A 17,258-nucleotide genomic window follows, 5' to 3' on the forward strand; every position below is an offset into this window, starting at 1 on the left:
AAAATTTCTTTTAATCTTATCCATCGAAATTTTAAATTATTGAGGAAATTCGGATTTTTCAATTAAATGCATTTTAATTAATTCAAAAATTAAATTTTTTGAATTAATTTCCTCAAAATTTTGACTTTGACTTAACCCCAAGGACCAAAGACTTAAAATTTAGCAAAATAATTAATTTACCTTAGTCCCTGGACCTCTTAGAATTTAATTTTTTAAGAACCAACGAATTTTGTCTTCGGAGAATTTAAATTTATTTAGGACCTAGAATTAATGAAATTTTTGGCTTAGGATTTTAATTAATTTTGGCCAGAAAATTTAACTAATTAACCTACGAGGGGATAAATTATTTTCCAACCCTCAAGACAATTTACATTATGATTTTTACATTTTTTACATCTCAAGGGGGAAAACCCATTTGCAAAAGACCCTCACAGACTACCCAGTTCTGCGACACAAATATAATCTAGCAGATCAAGTGATTTGTAATAAAATAACCTAACCAAATAGTTAGGATTATTCCCAAATCACTTTTACATAGACTCGATCTAAAACACTAGGATTCCCGTAAGATCCCAGTGACAAAATGCATTCCAGCTTTGGGGTAAGGCTAAAGGAAAACTCTGCCGACCATCCGAGAATGGATCAATGAAACAAAAAACCTCTCGGAATGTAGATCGTCACCAGAAAAGTAGGTTTACCTAGGTAATTACATACACGACACAGATCTGCTGAGATTATTTACATTACACACATGCAGACTAGGTTTACATTATAAGATGATGATCAAGCCGATGATGATAGCTGGATGGCATGAACACATCGATCAGGCACTATCCCTTTTGCGAAAAAAGAGGGGTATTGCTATGGGTCGTTGACACGTAGTGGTCAACAAGATCCACTCATGATTGGATAGCACAGAGGCATGAAGTGACACAATGGTTCATATGGGATCCTAGTATTAGTGACAAGTGTATAGATGCCTTTCCAGTTGGAAGATGTGGATTGCTTGAGGGCAAGCAATCCTGGGGCGGGAGGATTTGTAATGTTCCCATTTTTTGGCTTCCGTTATGATACAGTTAGGGTGGATTTCCAGGGTTGGTGTCAGTCAAGTCACAGGAGCGAGATTACATCATCGGTGGGCCCAGAAGGTTTTGGAGGAGTTTTATGGGGTCCAATGGGGTTCACTTATTGTATTTCATCATCAAGGTCATTTCCACACGATTCATTCTTGGTTAAGTTGCATTTCGACAATTCTCATAAAACGGGGATATTATCAGCATATTTTAATTAAATACACTAAAGGTGTCAATTGAGAAGGATTATTTGTGGAAACACCTTAGTGTAATAGCTTGTTGGAACCAAAATGAAGAGATCTACAGGATGGGATGATGAAAAGTGACTTACAGTGGCCAGAGAGATTGTAGAGGCAGATTTACCATTTTCCGAGATTAAAAAGTGACTTAAATAAAATAAAAAGTCACTTAAATAAAATAAAAAAAGGGGAAGCCTCCAAAATAAAAATAAAATAAAAGTGCAAGGGGGGTAGCTTTTAGAATGGAAATAAAATAATAAAACAAGTGCTTCTAGAAGATTATAAAGAGATCCATCAAGTCTTTATAAGGATGGGGAGCAAGCCATTTGGGCATATCTTGGATTCGAAGTATTTTCTTGTGGAAAGTTTTTGGTAACTTGGGTTTTCAAGATCGGAGAGCCCTAAGAGGAAAACCCCAACTCACTGTTGAGAAGACTTCATCCAGAAATCTCGCAGAGCTTCATCGACATCAGTGGTGAGAAGATCTGGAGCAAATTTGTGGATTGGATTAGGGATCACTCATATCTCCAATTTGGGCATCATTTCCAGTTGCAGTTTTGGGAGGCCAAGAACATTATTGCAGCAACTATTTTGGAAGCCAATCTCAACTATTTCTCCAGCTCAACTATTGGTAGTTTATATTGGCATGTAATCTTATCGCATATTAATAAAATAAAGTTGAGTCTTGTTGCATATATTTAATGTCTATTTTTGAGTTGTAGCATTTGGGGGTTATATCTGCAAATTCATTGTGTTGGTATTATGGCATGTTTTTCTGATTTTTTGTAAAATTATTAAAAGAAATACTATAGTGTTCCAGAACACCTTAAATTTTATCTGTTTGGAACTTCATAGTGAGCTCTCGAAGCTTGTCTGGGTGAGAGCCCACATTATGTAAAGGGTTAGTTTCGGTGGTCAGTGATCCACCCTAGTTGATCTAGTCAGGAGGGGTTTTAGTATTGAGAGATATACCCTAGCCACTCAAAGAGGAGGGATCAAATCAAATCGGCTCATTGGGCTTAACATGGAGATCGAAAAGAGAGGTCAATTAGATCTCTCGCAGAGACATAACATTGGAGGAGCTATTGTTAGCCACTCAACTATCTTGCTTTGTTTTAACAGGTTCTAATCCAAATTTGGCATGTAATATCATATTCCAATTAATAAAATAACGTTGAGTTTCTGATAAATATTGTCTGTGTTTTTCTTGCCAAGTTTTTGCAAAGTGCCTTGGTGTTATTTAAATTTTTGGCAAAATTATCTATGTAAATTTTCTGAAGAAATTTGAAGAGGAAATTTATCGAAAAGTTAGAAAATAATTAAAAGAAATGTTACAAATCAACTCAAGTGTAAGCACATTCCACCCTAGTCTCTAGAATGATTACCATGTCCATAATCAAGGTGCACCCAATTTAGATCTATAAATAGGATGGAATCCTGAATAATTTAAAAAGTACATGTTGAAGCTAGACAAGGGTCCACATCTCCAAAGTTAAAATAGACTGTGTTGTCGCGCAAATTGACACGACAACGCTCAGACCGGGGGCTGTCACTCTGATCCCCGATCCCTCCGTTTAAGCCTGTCTCCCGCGGCTAAGGGGGGTAGACCCTGTGAGATGATGAGACCAACTGTCGACCAGTTGGTTGGGAGACACGAGATACGATATGAAAAAACACTTGATTGATTTGATTAATTTAACAGACCAGTGCCTTAAGAGATTATTATTAGAACGATTACTTATTAGATGATATAGAAACATGAACTGTGAACAGCAATCATTAATCATCAGCTAAATCAAAACGATATCCAGCAACTGAAAGATTCAAAAAAGATAAATGCTTTAAACCACCACGAGAATCCTAATCCAGATATCAATTTCGCATCTCGGCTTGAAAATTTTAGATCTCAGCATGAAAGATGATAAATCTCGAAAATGACTGGATCTGACGGAGAAAATTTTCCAAAAAAAAATTTTATTTTTTATTTTTTTTTAAATAAATTTAAAAAATGAAATTTAAAAATTAATCTAAAACTTAAAAAAAAAAACAAAACTAAGGCTAAAACAAAAACATTTTCTTTTTGATTTTTTATGACAAAACTTTAAAGCTATTTTAAAATCTAAATAAAACAAAACTTAAAGAATTTAAACTAAAATTAATCTAAACTTAAAATCTATGAATTAAACCATGCAAATATATACATTCATAAACCTAAAACAACGATCCTAAGAAATAAATTAAATTCTAATTAAAAATTAACAAAATTCTAAATTCAAAACTATGCTAAAGGACTAACTATATCTAAAACATTAAAAAAAACTAACACATAAAATAAAAACTATACAAAACTAAAAAATTAAAGACAAAACTTACCTAAGTTAAAACTTATATTACAAAAATTTAAAATGAACTAAGTCTAACATAAAGCCGTAATGAAACTACGCCTATCCCAAAATATTCAAAACGAAAACCCGCAGCCTTATATTAATATACAGAACTCAAAAAACGCGTGGAAATAAGACTGCAACGAGGGCACGAATCATGTATGGAAACCCTAGCCGCAGCAGCAAGAAAATCACAGGTAAACGTTGATAGAAAAAAACGCAGACTCATTACCTGGCACGCGATGCCTCTCAGCAGAAATCGAAAGTGATTTACGTTGTTACCTGAGGCGGATACCCTGCGTCTGGTGCTGAGAAATCCAGTGTTAAATAATACTTGGTATCCACTGATAACACGCACACTGATAACACGCACGCAGACACCGAGATCAAAACGCATACGCTCAGAACGATTTCTCTTGTTGTCTTGCAGGATCTCGACAGCAGCAAGGGGCCACGGTCTTCTTTATAAAACCACGAACCTCAAAACACGGATTTTGCTGGTGGAATTTCTGCGATGGCGGACAAGGAGAGCTCCACGCCTGGCCCTTTGAATCGATCCACGAAGCAAGAAATTACATTTTCGGATTATACACTGAAGGCTCTCCTTTTTTGGGATTTAGCAGGTTTCCTCTGCATGAAAGAATCTTCGAATTTTTTGACTGACCCTTCACGCTGAATAGAATGATATGGCAGACGCTACCTCTGAGAAACTTCGATCTGTCGGCGGCTTAAATGAATCATCGAATCTGTGGCACGGGAATGGCTAAATCGTAACCCTTGATGACTGGCTGTGTTATTTATGACCGAATCGCTTGCACTGCAATGGCAACTTAAGAACGTAGGATCGTACCCCGCCTCAAGCAATACAAACACAGTTGATGGCAGCAGAGAAAAATTCGGATTCCTGGAGATGATGATACAAGAGTTTACCTGCTCACTTGAAAATCAAACTGCAACCTGATATGGTGAAAACGCTCAAATAATATGTACATAAAACCAAAATCAAAACCCTAATGAAAAAACTGTATAAAGCAAACTCTTAAAATCCTAAAAAAAAATTGAAACCCTAAGACAGCTTAATAATTTACAGATATGGCCCCTTAACAGCCAGATTCATCAATAGGCACAGTAATGTTTTCAATATATCAGAAATTTTTGAACTTCACTGTGAACAGAAAGAAAATTCTCTCATGTAAAACAGAAAATAAACCCTTAATGATTAACCCAGGGCACAATCAGCTGGGCTCTGCACAGAAGAGCCTGTGGGAGTCGGCTGGTTCAGCCTAGAACTTCCCCAAACGCCCACCTGTACCTTTTACCTAAAGATCTCCTGCACACCTCAAGCAAACATCAGTAAAGAGGGCAAGAAACGCTGCTAGATTTCAAGGAATAATGGAGATACCTGCCATTATTCCAGAAACCCTACAACATTCCAACCCTAGCACGTGAGCAAGATACCTGTACTCACAATACTCTGAAAACCAGCTATTATTAACTGCTGAAAACTGAAATATGCAGAAAAAACAATCATCTCACAGCAATTCCGGAGAGTAACACCAGCCAGTTTTGAACCCCAAAGTCTTTTTATTAATCAGAAAATCAGATTACAAGAGAGCTTTTCAGTACAGACTCACAGATCAGATGACTTGAAATGACCCCCTAAGACCCTATATAAAGGAAATGATCCTAACGGCTAGTTCAAGTGATCCATGTAGAAATGATCTCGACCGTTGATGAGGATCAAGACATCTCTTGATCTCATCCGTCGATTTATTAACTTAAAATATTATTATTTTATTAGTTAGGGTTTTTGCTTGATTTTTTTAATTTTTTATTATTTTTCATTATTTTATTATTTTTATTCATTTTTTAATTTTTTAATTCATTTTAAAATGGATCACTGAACTAAACCTTCGGAAACATCACCTAGGACCTAGGACTTAGGACTCATGAGGGGATTTAAAACATTTCTCGACCCTCAGGACACATTACATCATGACTTTTACAAAATTACATCTTAAGGGACAAACCCATTTAATAAAACACCCAGCTCTGCGACACAACGATAATCTAGCAGATCAACACACTAGGATTCTCCTAAAGTTCTAATGACAAAATCAATCCCGGCTTTGGGGTCAGGTTTGAAGGAAAACTCTGCCGATCCGTGGATCGGTGAGACAAAAAACCTTCCGGGACGTAGATTATCATCAGAAAGTTAGGTCCACCTAGGCAAATTACATACATGACTTCATGTCTGCTAAGATTATTTACAGTTAATACATGCAGACTGGGTTTACAATCAAAAAGATCAAACTGCTGATGATGGCAGGATGGCACGGACATGCTGCTCAGGAGCTACCCCTCTCTGCCAACAGAAAGGAGGTGTACTGCATGGGCAGTTGACCAGTAGGGGTCAACATCTGGCTCTACTTGGGGACACGTTGCTGCTTGCAGGAATGTGAGAATCCAGAATCTGCATCCATACAACAAAAATAAGTAGCGTCCATCCAAAAATCAGCGTATACGTTAAGCACAAAAAGCTCTTCATTTATTAACTATCTAAAACAGAAACGAAAATGCGGAAAAAACAAGGAGTAGGGTTAGAAATACGATACAAAGGATGCCCTACGGCATCAGATGTTTTCAATATAGTGCATACTGAGCATTTGCCTGCTTTCAGGCAAATCTGTCGGCTGCTTGTCGGATGTGCCATGTCCAATTCTGCATATGGTAGGACTCTTTCCTATCCGAAAATCAAGCTGCTCACGACCGTCTGATGCATCAAATCTTCGTCTAATCTTCTTCCTCTTGCGCTTCTTCTTTCTGGCAGGATGAATTACTGAAGATCTGGAACTTTCTGTTTCGAAACTATCAGATGAAGTGTGTAAGATATGCATGCTAAGTCTTTTTGTGTCTTGCATCTGATTTTTATCGTTTTTAAGCTTATCTGGATCATCTTCAACTAACCACCTAATGACCTCCTCATAGTAAGATGGAACTTGCTGCGGCAAATGAGAAGGCTCCTGGTTTCTCTTATCATCTGACCATTGTTGAATCTTTTGAACTTGTATTCTAATGGCATCCATCTGACTAGAGCATTCATCCCTTATAGCGCTGATTTGCATGGCATGATTTTCTTGCATGTGTTTTATTACCTTATCATTCTTTTCCTCTATGTCCATCAAGCAATGTTGCATGAAATTTATTTCTTCTTTATGATTCGCTTGCATGTCAGCCAACTGATTGTTATGATTGAATGTCATAGAGTCAATTTCCCTATCATGATCAGTTTTCATGGTCACCATATTTTCCTCTAAGACTGACATCTTGTTTTGCATGCTTCTAATTTCTATTTCATATTTAATTTTCATGGCCTCAATTTCCTTAGCATGCTGATTTTGCGTGTCCTCAATCTCCTTATTACGTTTTTCCAGATGGGTGCGTAAGGTTTTAACATCATTGATAAGATTAGTTTGGTTGCTTTCCAGATTTTTTACCAGCATCTTTAAATCTTGTATTATTTGCTTTTGCTCCTCCTTTTCATTGTCATTTATCCCTGATTTTTCACTATGATGATCTGCAATATTTCCGGTGGATGACACATTCTGACATGATGAATCGTCTTGGGATCTTTCAGCTAGACCTCTTCTTAAATTACTTTCATTCTGCTGCACAATTTTAGAGGCAGAAGGCAAGCTGCTTGGACTATCATATCTATCTTTAAAAGCATTGAGAATGTCTTGTAAAGAAGTGAAAAAATCATCAGGAAAGTTATTAAACCAATTCAAGGCATCACCCTCTAAAGAACGGACAAATAGACGCATCTTGAAATCTTCATTATTATATTGAGGAAATCTACAGTATAAGATCATTACACAAGTAAACATGTTTAAATGCCTTTTAACAGCGACCGAATCATCACCCGAGAACTTAAGTAATTTACCAATGGCCTCTTTCGGAAGATCATGAAGATTATCAGTAAAATGACATGGTTTAAATGAATAATCCATGATGAACAATAAGGGATGATAGAACTAGATCTTTGCTCAAGAAAATCAAAAGATGAAAGAAGTGGAGTCGCCACTTGAACAACAAATCTGATTCTAAGATCCGAGAAGCAATCAACAAACAGATATGTGGTAGGCTTCTTGTCTGGAAAAAAATAAGAAAATGGAGTCGCCACCCAAACAAGAAACACACCGAAGAGATGCTGCTGATATGTGATGAAAAGATGCCAAAATATTGAATCTGCCAGCTCAAGTGAGAGATGAGAAGATGAGAAGATGCATGAAAAGTCGTTGAAACACCGAGAAAAGGTATCCCCGGCAACGGCGCCAAAAATGTTGTCGCGCAGATTGACACGACAACGCTCAGACCGGGGGCTGTCACTCTGATCCCCGATCCCTCCGTTTAAGCCTGTCTCCCGCGGCTAAGGGGGGTAGACCCTGTGAGATGATGAGACCAACTGTCGACCAGTTGGTTGGGAGACACGAGATACGATATGAAAAAGCACTTGATTGATTTGATTAATTTAACAGACCAGTGCCTTAAGAGATTATTATTAGAACGATTACTTATTAGATGATATAGAAACATGAACTGTGAACAGCAATCATTAATCATCAGCTAAATCAAAATGATATCCAACAACTGAAAGATTCAAAAAAGATAAATGCTTTAAACCACCACGAGAATCCTAATCCAGATATCAATTTCGCATCTCGGCTTGAAAATTTCAGATCTCAGCATGAAAGATGATAAATCTCGAAAATGACTGGATCTGACGGAGAAAATTTTCCAAAAAAAAATTTTATTTTTTATTTTTTTTTAAATAAATTTAAAAAATGAAATTTAAAAAATAATCTAAAACTTAAAAAAAAAAACAAAACTAAGGCTAAAACAAAAACATTTTCTTTTTGATTTTTTATGACAAAACTTTAAAGCTATTTTAAAATCTAAATAAAACAAAACTTAAAGAATTTAAACTAAAATTAATCTAAACTTAAAATCTATGAATTAAACCATGCAAATATATACATTCATAAACCTAAAACAACGATCCTAAGAAATAAATTAAATTCTAATTAAAAATTAACAAAATTCTAAATTCAAAACTATGCTAAAGGACTAACTATATCTAAAACATTAAAAAAAACTAACACATAAAATAAAAACTATACAAAACTAAAAAATTAAAGACAAAACTTACCTAAGTTAAAACTTATATTACAAAAATTTAAAATGAACTAAGTCTAACATAAAGCCGTAATGAAACTACGCCTATCCCAAAATATTCAAAACGAAAACCCGCAGCCTTATATTAATATACAGAACTCAAAAAACGCGTGGAAATAAGACTGCAACGAGGGCACGAATCATGTATGGAAACCCTAGCCGCAGCAGCAAGAAAATCACAGGTAAACGTTGATAGAAAAAAACGCAGACTCATTACCTGGCACGCGATGCCTCTCAGCAGAAATCGAAAGTGATTTACGTTGTTACCTGAGGCGGATACCCTGCATCTGGTGCTGAGAAATCCGGTGTTAAATAATACTTGGTATCCACTGATAACACGCACACTGATAACACGCACGCAGACACCGAGATCAAAACGCATACGCTCAGAACGATTTCTCTTGCTGTCTTGCAGGATCTCGACAGCAGCAAGGGGCCACGGTCTTCTTTATAAAACCACGAACCTCAAAACACGGATTTTGCTGGTGGAATTTCTGCGATGGCGGACAAGGAGAGCTCCACGCCTGGCCCTTTGAATCGATCCACGAAGCAAGAAATTACATTTTCGGATTATACACTGAAGGCTCTCCTTTTTTGGGATTTAGCAGGTTTCCTCTGCATGAAAGAATCTTCGAATTTTTTGACTGACCCTTCACGCTGAATAGAATGATATGGCAGACGCTACCTCTGAGAAACTTCGATCTGTCGACGGCTTAAATGAATCATCGAATCTGTGGCACGGGAATGGCTAAATCGTAACCCTTGATGACTGGCTGTGTTATTTATGACCGAATCGCTTGCACTGCAATGGCAACTTAAGAACGTAGGATCGTACCCCGCCTCAAGCAATACAAACACAGTTGATGGCAGCAGAGAAAAATTCGGATTCCTGGAGATGATGATACAAGAGTTTACCTGCTCACTTGAAAATCAAACTGCAACCTGATATGGTGAAAACGCTCAAATAATATGTACATAAAACCAAAATCAAAACCCTAATGAAAAAACTGTATAAAGCAAACTCTTAAAATCCTAAAAAAAAATTGAAACCCTAAGACAGCTTAATAATTTACAGATATGGCCCCTTAACAGCCAGATTCATCAATAGGCACAGTAATGTTTTCAATATATCAGAAATTTTTGAACTTCACTGTGAACAGAAAGAAAATTCTCTCATGTAAAACAGAAAATAAACCCTTAATGATTAACCCAGGGCACAATCAGCTGGGCTCTGCACAGAAGAGCCTGTGGGAGTCGGCTGGTTCAGCCTAGAACTTCCCCAAACGCCCACCTGTACCTTTTACCTAAAGATCTCCTGCACACCTCAAGCAAACATCAGTAAAGAGGGCAAGAAACACTACTAGATTTCAAGGAATAATGGAGATACCTGCCATTATTCCAGAAACCCTACAACATTCCAACCCTAGCACGTGAGCAAGATACCTGTACTCACAATACTCTGAAAACCAGCTATTATTAACTGCTGAAAACTGAAATATGCAGAAAAAACAATCATCTCACAGCAATTCCGGAGAGTAACACCAGCCAGTTTTGAACCCCAAAGTCTTTTTATTAATCAGAAAATCAGATTACAAGAGAGCTTTTCAGTACAGACTCACAGATCAGATGACTTGAAATGACCCCCTAAGACCCTATATAAAGGAAATGATCCTAACGGCTAGTTCAAGTGATCCATGTAGAAATGATCTCGACCGTTGATGAGGATCAAGACATCTCTTGATCTCATCCGTCGATTTATTAACTTAAAATACTATTATTTTATTAGTTAGGGTTTTTGCTTGATTTTTTAATTTTTTATTATTTTTCATTATTTTTATTCATTTTTTAATTTTTTAATTCATTTTAAAATGGATCACTGAACTAAACCTTCGGAAACATCACCTAGGACCTAGGACTTAGGACTCATGAGGGGATTTAAAACATTTCTCGACCCTCAGGACACATTACATCATGACTTTTACAAAATTACATCTTAAGGGACAAACCCATTTAATAAAACACCCAGCTCTGCGACACAACGATAATCTAGCAGATCAACACACTAGGATTCTCCTAAAGTTCTAATGACAAAATCAATCCCGGCTTTGGGGTCAGGTTTGAAGGAAAACTCTGCCGATCCGTGGATCGGTGAGACAAAAAACCTTCCGGGACGTAGATTATCATCAGAAAGTTAGGTCCACCTAGGCAAATTACATACATGACTTCATGTCTGCTAAGATTATTTACAGTTAATACATGCAGACTGGGTTTACAATCAAAAAGATCAAACTGCTGATGATGGCAGGATGGCACGGACATGCTGCTCAGGAGCTACCCCTCTCTGCCAACAGAAAGGAGGTGTACTGCATGGGCAGTTGACCAGTAGGGGTCAACAGAGTGCATAACAAAATACAAAAGTGCCCATAATTGTCTGAAAAAAACAAAACCCATCCTCACTACTAAAAGGGCGACCTAGGGCACTTACTATTTTTAGAAGAAGAAAAAAAGCAAAAAGTCTCATGTTTCCTTATCACTACCAAATTTGGCACACATGACGTCCTTAATAGAGGGTATCCAAAATCACAATTGGTATCAAAAAAGCTTAAACTTTAATTTTTTCTTAACTTTTCATGTCCTCCAATCTAACCAATACTAACACCTATCCACATCTCCATAAGGGGTATCTAAAACTATAATCAATTTCTGGAAATATGGATTTTCTAAAATAGAAAGTTACCCAAAAAAACAAGTCTCAGAAAAACTGAAAGGATCCTTTTGGAGCTCTCACTTTCCCATGCATGCATCAAATATTGCATGTCACATGCAAGCATAAGGAACATACTAAACTCAAAAAAAGTTGTCAACTTTGTATAGGTATGAGTATGAACCGATCCCTAAAGAAAGTTGTTCTTAAGACCTCATGCAAGAAACCCATCAAACTTTTAACTCCAAGAATGAAACTCTATGACCATGTGCTAAGTCTAGCTAAAGCACTCGCAAAATGTAAATGCCGAATAATGAACTTTTGGTGATAAGTTCATCCCATAATTTATCTATGAACTGATGATGTCAAATGACGAACTTTTGATGAGAAGTTCACCCTACAAAGTTTCTACAAACCATCAATGTTGAACCAATCAAGATGAACTTTATGAAAAGCTCATTCTGAGTGATAATAAGGCCTATCAAACTTTGGTTCACACAACCATGAGTACCACCCTCCTTTTTCGTCATCTATAGTATAGAGAAAATTCTTCCCATAGAAATCAAAATCCCCTCCTTAAGGATATCTATCCAAGGGCCACTTTCTTCATTTGAGTTTATTGCCCCTTGTATTCTCCAACTATAACTAGACAAGTGTCTAAAAGCTTTACACACATTTAGACCTACCGAAAAAGTTAGGACGGTATATGAAAGAAAATCCAACCTTGGGAGTTCAACTAGTTGATAATGTACACCTGGGCCTAGAGTATGCCCTAAAACTACTTCTGCTTGGCTAAGAGTTCGTCTTCCTTGGATGTAAGGAAACAGGTTAACGGCCCAAGACCCAAAGGCATCTGGAGAGTGAAAGTCGGCCCCCTTACAGACCACCAGCGGGTAATTCCAAGTGGCATGGTTTTCCTTGAATAACGATAATGAGTCACCGTGCATTCGCAAATGGCAACCAGTGATGGTTGTCCTCACTGTTGGTTTGTCAACTGAGTTAAGATAGGTTTTCCCACCGTGTAAAAAAATGCACTCAAATTAGACTACCAATATAACAAGAATAATAAATGTGCCTGGTGTTGGCTTTTAACCCTTCATTATCATAAATAATCTACAAAATGGTGCCTATCGGCTTGCATGCTTTAAAGGGTGAGGAACTCAAACATCCAATTAATGCCTCTCATCTCAAAACCTATTGTTGAATAATTCTTTCAGTCACACTTGTGCACTCTCAATCTTCCTTCTTCCAATCCTATGCATGTACCTCCTTTTGGGTACTTTCTCATGATCAGCTAGGACATTTTCATCACCTCCCATATGTGTGCCCATAACAGTTCTCCTACCCATACCACTCCCTTTGTATTATATGCACACCTGGGGACACGTTCTAGACAATATATCATCATACCTCCCGTTGCCAATCTCATACAAGCTACATTTGCATATGCATTGCATCTACATGTAGCTTATGCCAGTTGCAAGGCATTTCTCATTCATTTGAGTGTATCTACGAGATTGTGAAATGGGGAAGTAGGGAGTACAGGCTTCGGAAATAGTCAGAAGTTCCCCCCAAATTTCCCTAGAGCAAAAAGGGAACCACAAAAATATTATTAAAAAAATATATAGAGTAGTCGAAAATATCCATAAATTATTCAAAATTCCTAAAAGAAACTACATCGGAATTGTAAAAACCGATCATGAGACATTATACATGATACATGCCAATGACCATCCATGATTCCATAAATATCAAAAACTAAAACTAAAAATTAAAATGATAATACTATAAGTTATTAACTTATTTAATAAAAGTGAACATGTCTATACTACAAAATGGCAAAGACCCACAATAATATATAGTCCAAAGTGGCAAAATGCCCTTAAGGTATGCTTGAAGGATTTGACTTCTTTATAAAATAAAAATAGTCTAAAGAGACAAAATTAAAGGTAGCAATCACACAAAGAACATGAGTAATTGGCAGCAAACTGCTTTGTCATATGATAAGCCAGTCAAAAGTACAATAATATCTTAGACACTAGATATCACTTCCGCTCGTAAGAGAAAATGAGCACCTATTTATACATAAAGCCGATGCCTAAAACACATTTAAAATGCATTAATGCGCAGCTACCAAAAACAGATAGAGCCATGAAAGTCAGCCCAAGATATGTAAAACAGAGTTAATTAATCAGAAATGTCAGTGTGTGCATAAAGTCAGTTGGAGGGTGTGCAAGAACCAAGTCACATAATTCTGTAATAAGTGTGCCAATGTGTCCAGGTGGCTATTTAGTGCACAAAGATCCAAAGGAGGCTGCAACTGTCAAAATGGTGCACTATTCTAAATGATGATCAACAACTGATTTCATTGTAAATAAATACCTGTGGAGCAATCATTTCACTAAAGAGATGAACATGAATTTCTATTTACGATAGATTTTTCGGTGTAAATCACATGGTATTTCATTTGTCGACGCGTTTCGAACCAACCAGTGTGGTTCATCGTCAGGACAAGTTGAGAAGCAGATCAAGCTATGCATGTTAAATAGACAGAGCAGACCTCAAATAGCTATAATTCAAGATCAGGCAACGGCTATAATATAGCTTTCGATTTGATAAATTAAATTAACTTATTTTTATCCCCCTGGTCCTAGTCCATCTAACTACTCCCCAGTCAAATTTAGCCGTTATAGCCATTGCCTGATCTTGAATTATAGCCGTTGGAGGTCTGCTCTGTCTATTTAACATGCATAGCTTGATCTGCTCCTCAACTTGTCCTGACGATGAACCACACTGGTTGGTTCGAAACGCGTCGACAAATGAAATACCATGTGATTTACGCCGAAAAATCTATCGTAAACTTGATATGGATCACAGAAGCCTCAATTCAACAAATGAATTTGTATATTATCATTTCCTATTACTGTAAAAGTTTCAGCAACCCCATCATTACCTACACACCCACATTTTGAATACCCTATATGAAAATATGCAGATGATGTAAACAAGGATGAATCAAGTTATAGACCAAGGAAAAGGTTATAATGATAAATATTTACAAAGGAAAAAGGTACAATGCTTACGAAGATGAGAGAATGTGTACGAATACCATAAATACAAAAAAAATATATGTATCTATTTTGGCCTGAAGAAATAGGAAATTTATTCTACATTCAATCAATGACTCAAATTTGCAAAAAAAACATGAAAGCTAAAATTATATGACAGTAGCCATAAAAGTGATTTTAAATTGGTCATAACACTAGGACAAGTGATGTAGACCATTCAAGACATGGAAAACTGACAGAAGGGTAGGCTTTTGAACAGCTTTAATTAGATTGAGGAACGCATGTAAGACGTGCTTAGTAATAGGTTGGCTAAGGGATTTGAAAGTAATCACTCCTACTATCCTGTTACAAGAACATCAATATTTTCTGCTTCAGGATGTTGTTTGTCATGCTCATCCTACAAGTGCAAAGTTCAAACCTAACAACAGAATTGTTCAAAGACATGCTTCCACTAGATTTTAGAATAGTTTTACTGTGTAAGGAGTGCAACGACCAAGAATGAAAGACATTGGTACATAACAGGAAAAAAAGCATAGCCCAAGGGATTAGTTCAACCAGTTGTTGCCAGTGGTGCTGGGGATTTGGCTACTTCCATGCTGGCAGGTGCCAGGTTCAAATCCCCCTTGGTGAGGTGCACTAATCTATACCGACAGGTCTGTTAGGGATGCCATTCATAAACGTGGGGAAGCATCCCTTGGATTTCCCCATGACACTTCCTTGGAAAAAATAAAGGAAAAAAAAAACATTATCTTCTATAAGAAGAAAAGATGACATAAGATGTACATACCTGTAGAAATATGTTGAAAGGGCAAAGAAACCAAGGATTGCCCGAACAATGATCAATTTCCTTACTTTTTTGGACCCTAAAAGGGGATATTTCATATGTTGCAATCCAAGTCCGGAAAGAATGGAAATGATACCACAGCGAGCCATTACTATCTGAGAGGAGGGAATTGCACGCCCTGGTTAAAGATGGAAAAAAGAAAATTCCTGAATTATATTTAGAAATTCCTTGCATGTCATCAAAAATTAAAACAGAGTAGCCTTGCATTGCATCTCCCTATCATCTCTTGCCAAGCCTTAAACTGAATACTTGCCAAAACAACCCATGAACCATTTAATGCATGATATGCATCCAAGAAACAAAACAACTTAGTGTGCATAGGTTTATTCAACACAATATTACCCTTTTGATTAGTTTTGCTCCCAAGAGCTAGAAGCTAAGCATTTAATGCAAAAAAATAAAAAGCTGAAACTACTTAATATGCATAGGTTTGTCCAACATGATATTACCCTTTGAATGGCTTTGTTCACAAAATCTAGAGGCTAACAAATCAATAGTTCATAAATTTAGGGATTGCCCACAGTTACCTATCATTATCTATCATGCTTTCCAAAATACGTCAATCTCTATGCAGACATTACATAAACCTAACCTTGCAGAAAGCTATCATGAAATGAGACTATCTCCAAACAACTATGAACTATGGACATCTGGGATAGAGTATCTAAATATTCCCAAACAAATCAAGAAATTCAGCTTCTTGGCAGTTCACATATATGACACAACTAGAATCGTTATGAAGCCAATGTCTAACTCTATAAATATTTCAAACGGAGAGCATTAACTATATGGTTTTCAAGTAGCAAGGTAAAGCTACAAATTCATCCCCTATCTTTCTTGTTTTTGTTTGTGGACATACTTTTTGAGCTTGCATTTTCCATCATACCCTTTATAATTATTGTATATACACTTACACAGAAAACTTGCAGAGAAAGAAAAGTAACTTGATAACTTATTCAATAATATGTGAAACAGCAAAAATTATGTATCCTGGGAGAGATGTAAGTTTGTGGCAACCACCATCATGTAACTAAAAGGGACGTATGAATTAATTTAAAAGGCAAAAGTCACTTTATTTTAACCACTAATGCAAAAGAACTGTTTGAAGTAAAATACAATATAATATGACCATTATAATACATATACTCTATCAACCTCCCTCAATGCTCATATGTGAAATTACACCAATTTTATCTCTAAACTTTATAAACATGTCTACGCTCAGATGCTTGGTGGTGATGTCTACAGTGTGCTCCTTAGTTACACAAAATTGCAGCCCTATATCTCCATTTTCCACAAGCTGTCTAATATAGTGCAATGCAACTACACATGTTTTGTTTACTCATGAAACACCAGATTTGTTGTCAATCTCACTACACGTTGGATATCACAAGAAAGGTATAGTTGTACCATCTCATTCTACTTACAAATCAGAGTAATCCCTACAACCATACTCTCTCACAAGTTATTATTACTGCTGCCCTACACTCCAAAAGAGGAGATACACTGCATGTTGCTTTTTATTCAACTAAGAAATAACAATTGTCCCAAGGGTGAAAATATGACCTGTAGTGGACTCACATCATCAGCTGAACCCATGCAACTTGAATCTGTGCAACCTGTAAATAAAAAATCCTCCCCTTTATTATACAAGATACCATACTCCAAATTCCCTGCGCATACCTCAAAACTCTCTTGGTTGTTGTCCAAA

General features: G+C 36.6%; 1 protein-coding gene across 1 annotated transcript in view; it reads right to left on the reverse strand.

Annotated features, from left to right (window-relative positions):
- The window catches only part of LOC149227656 (uncharacterized), a 453,281-nt gene that overhangs the window by 407,362 nt on the left and 28,661 nt on the right, over positions 1-17,258 (reverse strand). Inside the window, exon 2 of the mRNA XM_089375544.1 lies at positions 15,491-15,665. Within this exon, the coding sequence (XP_089231670.1) occupies positions 15,491-15,665 (175 nt within the window). The remainder of the gene's footprint in view (positions 1-15,490; positions 15,666-17,258) is intronic.

Source organism: Pinus tabuliformis, chromosome J (assembly GCF_031772625.1).
Source record: "Pinus tabuliformis cultivar Carrire ecotype Pingquan chromosome J, CPIR1, whole genome shotgun sequence".
Lineage (NCBI taxonomy): Eukaryota > Viridiplantae > Streptophyta > Pinopsida > Pinales > Pinaceae > Pinus > Pinus tabuliformis.